General features: G+C 47.3%; 1 protein-coding gene across 1 annotated transcript; it reads left to right on the forward strand.

Annotated features, from left to right (window-relative positions):
* Nucleotides 1–314: 314 nt before the first annotated feature.
* Nucleotides 315–3,887, forward strand: foxg1a (forkhead box G1a). Its single transcript, XM_035611354.2, has one exon. It carries the CDS (start codon nucleotides 616–618, stop codon nucleotides 1,972–1,974), a length of 1,359 nt encoding a protein of 452 aa, XP_035467247.2. The 5' UTR covers nucleotides 315–615; the 3' UTR covers nucleotides 1,975–3,887.
* The last annotated feature ends 348 nt before the right edge of the window (nucleotides 3,888–4,235 follow it).

Consider the following 4,235-nt stretch of genomic DNA (forward strand, 5'->3'; position numbering starts at 1 on the left):
ATACAAATGTAATCATGAAAAATACATTATTTCCTCGTTAAGTTTCGTTTACGCACAAATGAAATGTCTTGTATCAAATCAACCTAAAAAAATATGAAGGTTTTAATTGAAGAATCATTTTTTTTACAAAATGGGCCCCAAAAAAACCAAAAAAAAGATTCTGGAGAAAAATTAAAAATGGTTTGTTTTGTGATCAAATAGATATTTTTGGGGGCGGACACTTCTTGCAGCGGACTCGCTATTGGTCGGCGCGCGTGTGTGTTGATTGGCTGCGGCCGCAGCGGACGCGTTAATATTCCGGTACGGTTCCTCCGGTTGGCTGCGGATCGACGGTGAAGGTCCGACCAATGTTTGTCGGTCTCTTCAGCGGCTGCGGCTCCGTAATTAATTGCAGCGATCTGTCTCCTATCGACGTGTGTGTGTGTGTGTGTGTGTGTGTGTGTGTGTGTGTGTGTGTGTGTGTGTCCTCCTCTCTGCTCCCGATCCGAACATGAAATAGTTTGTTGGGCTACACTCTTCTCCTCCTCCTCCTCCTCCTCCTCATCCTCATCCTCGGCCGGGACACACAGAGACGCAGCTGCGCTCGTCGCCAGTCTCCCCCTCCGCCGCGCGGTGATGTTGGACATGGGAGAGCGCAAAGAGGTGAAAATGATTCCCAAATCTTCGTTCAGCATAAACAGTCTGGTGCCCGAGGCCGTGCAAAGCGACAACAACCACCACCACCACCAGCAGCACCACCAGCAGCAGCAGCAGCAGCACCACCTCCACCACCTCATCCACCAGAACCACCACCACCACCGGCCCGGCGGGGCGGACGAACCCGAGCAGAAGGCTCCTCCGCCGGCCCAGCAGCAGCAGCCGCCGCCGCCGGACGGGAAAGAGGAGCCGAAGAGCGACGCGTCGAGCCCGGAGCAGGAGAGCGGCCCGGACGAGAAGGAGAAGCCGGACGAGAAGAAGGACGCGGACGGCGCCGCCGCCGGAGCGAAGGACGGAGACAAGAAGAGCGGCAAGTACGAGAAACCTCCGTTCAGCTACAACGCGCTGATCATGATGGCGATCCGGCAGAGCCCGGAGAAGAGACTCACCCTGAACGGCATCTACGAGTTCATCATGAAGAACTTCCCGTACTACCGGGAGAACAAGCAGGGCTGGCAGAACTCCATCCGCCACAACCTGAGCCTGAACAAGTGCTTCGTCAAGGTGCCGCGCCACTACGACGACCCGGGGAAGGGCAACTACTGGATGCTGGACCCGAGCAGCGACGACGTGTTCATCGGGGGGACCACCGGCAAACTGCGGCGGCGCTCCACCACGTCCCGGGCCAAGTTGGCCTTCAAGCGCGGCGCGCGGCTGACCTCCGGACTCACGTTCATGGACCGGGCCGGCTCCCTGTACTGGCCCATGTCCCCCTTCCTCTCCCTGCACCACCCGCGGGCCGGCGGCGCGCTGGGCTACAACGGCAGCTCCTCGGGCTACCCGGCCCACCCCATGTCCTACAGCACCATGCTCAGCCAGAACATGGCCAGCAACCACTCGTCGTTCCCGTCCTCCAACGGGCTCAGCATGGACCGGCTGGTCGGCGGGGATCTCCCCTACGCGACGCACCACCTGACGGCCGCGGCCCTCGCGGCCTCGGCGGTGCCCTGCGGCCTCTCCGTGCCTTGCTCCGGGGCCACGTACTCCCTGAACCCGTGCTCGGTCAACCTGCTGGCCGGGCAGACCAGTTACTTTTTCCCCCACGTCCCGCACCCGTCCATGACCACGCAGCCCGGCGGCGGCGGCTCCCTGCAGGCCGCCCGGGCCTCGGCCTCCAACTCCCCGCAGGCTCCGTCCTCCTCGTCGCTGCCCTGTGACTCTCTGAGGCCGGCGCTGTCCGGCTCTCTGCCGGCCTTCTCCACGGGACTGTCCGGGAGTTTGTCTGACTATTTTACGCATCAGAACCAGGGTTCGTCCTCCAACCCGCTTATACACTAACATTCCGGAAGCCTCCCCCCCGGCCCGGCCCGGCCCGGCCCGGCCCGGCCCTCTCCCCCTCCACCTCTCATCCTCTCATCCCCCCTGAAGGAGTGAAGATCTTAAAATGTCTGGAACTGTAAGTTGAACATTTTTCACTGAACATTGACGTTGTACAAAAAAAAATCAAAAAAATCAAAACTGATAAAGAACTAGAGACACAGATGAGCAGAGAGACAGTGACGCAAAGCAGCGCTGACGTTTCCAGGTATTTTATTATTATTATTATTATTGTTATGATTATTATTATCATCGCTTCTTCTCCTCTTCCTCTTCTCCTCTTGCAGGTTTGAGTTGTGTGTAAATACATAATGTGTCTGTTGCTGTCGGTGTCCGGGCCTCGTGTCTGTAGTTGTGTCGGTGAGCTGACGATGATGATGATGAGGATTCTGTTTCTTCTTCTCGTTGTTGGAGGAGGCTTCAATTTTTTATAGAATGTGTATTGAAAAAATAAATAGTTTTGTCTAATTTTGAGATTTAAAAAAGGTACAAAATAATAATAATAATATTAATATTAATATTATTAATAATATCTGTGATCGCCGGCCTCGCCCGCCCGCATGCCTGCAGTATTATCAGGTCTCGTGCGGGTCAGAGAATGAGATGATTTCAATTGACAACATTTAAACACAATTTTTTATTAAATGTAATTGTTATTGTCTATACAGTGAAATGTTTCGGGTTCTTTTCAAAGCAGGAAGTGACGTCACTCCCGCTGTTAAACGTCCCGAGGCTGTTTCTCTTCATTCATTTCAACTTTTTTTTTTTTAGACCAAAGAATAATTTTTTTGTATTATTTTATAATAAATGTAGAATCAGTATTGAGACGCGTGATGATGATGATGATGGAGTGAGGGATGAAGATGTGAGCGACACCTCCGTCACTGTAGAAAATCTTAACGAGATTATAATTAATATTATTTTCACCGAAGCAGATTCATTTTTTTTTCAAAACCCGCGTTTTGTTAATTTGCAAAAATGTGAACGAGGTTTTTTTTTTTTTTAAATTTAAAGAATAATTGTTCAGCAGGATGTTTGTGGTGCAGCTGCTTTAATCCTCCAAACGTTTCTCTATTTTGATTATTATTCATCGTTAAATTAACTTTATTTAATAAAAAAAATCACATTTCCGCGATAAAACGGTCTCGTGCAGTCGAACGGAACTAAAACGCGCGCGTTCACGTTTCTTCTTCTTCTTCTTCTTCTTCTTCTTCTTCTTCTTCTTCTTCTTCTTCTTTCTATTTCCTGTCTCTTTAGTGACGCACAGACAGAAAATGTCTATTTGTCAGAACCCGGGTTTTAAAATTTTTCTTCATCGGGAAGAAAAAATGCAACAAAAAAAATTTAATAAAAAAACCCGTTTGTTTGTTTAACAGAAGAGAAAAAACAACAACATCCGGCTCCTGATCTTAATAACAATAATAATAATAGTATTAATAATAATAATAATAATGATCTTCTGAATGATTTTGTCTGTAAGTGTCGTCTCTGGACCAGATGTTCATGGTTGTGATGATATTGTGTCTGATTCTTCTTCACGTGTTTGTCGCTTATCAAAGTTAAAAAAGAAAAAAAGGAGAAAAAAATGTTTTAATCATAAAAAATACAAATAAAAGAATAGGTTACATTCATAACTAACGGAAATTCACTTTGTCTTCTTTCTGCTTCCGGTCCGTGTGTCACTCATTTTATCAACAGGTTCCAAATATAAAACTACTTTATTATTTAAACATTATTTTACTTTCAGATATTTTAGAGGAAAGGTTAATGTAATGTTTTTATTATTAACGCGGCTCTTTGGATTTTTAATATTTCATCTGTTCTTCATCAGATAATTCAGAATCTGTTGGAGACAAAATAGAAAAAGAAAAAAAACCACGTTGCTCGGAGGTTTGAACGTTTGAACGTTTCGACCTCAGGACCTCTGATCCCATGTCTTCTGTCTTTTTTCTACTGTAAATATATATCAATATAAATATATATTCATTTTTCCTTGTTGTTTTTTACGCGCACGCGGTGAAAAAAGCTGGAAAATGTTGAAGACATTGAACATTGAAAATGTTTTTTACGCATGAAGGTTTTAACGCGCACGCGTCTGGTGGAAAGACGCGTCAACCGACTCGGACAGAGGTCGCGTCTCACACGCGCACACACACACACGCACGCACGCACACACACACACACACACACACACACACACACCCCTGGACACTAAACACTAT

The sequence above is a fragment of the Scophthalmus maximus genome, chromosome 15 (assembly GCF_022379125.1).
Source record: "Scophthalmus maximus strain ysfricsl-2021 chromosome 15, ASM2237912v1, whole genome shotgun sequence".
NCBI classification, from domain to species: domain Eukaryota; kingdom Metazoa; phylum Chordata; class Actinopteri; order Pleuronectiformes; family Scophthalmidae; genus Scophthalmus; species Scophthalmus maximus.

Excerpts from the sequence above, each read along its gene's own strand:
- foxg1a (XM_035611354.2), top strand. The coding sequence starts at position 616 with ATGTTGGACATGGGAGAGCGCAAAGAGGTGAAAATGATTCCCAAATCT.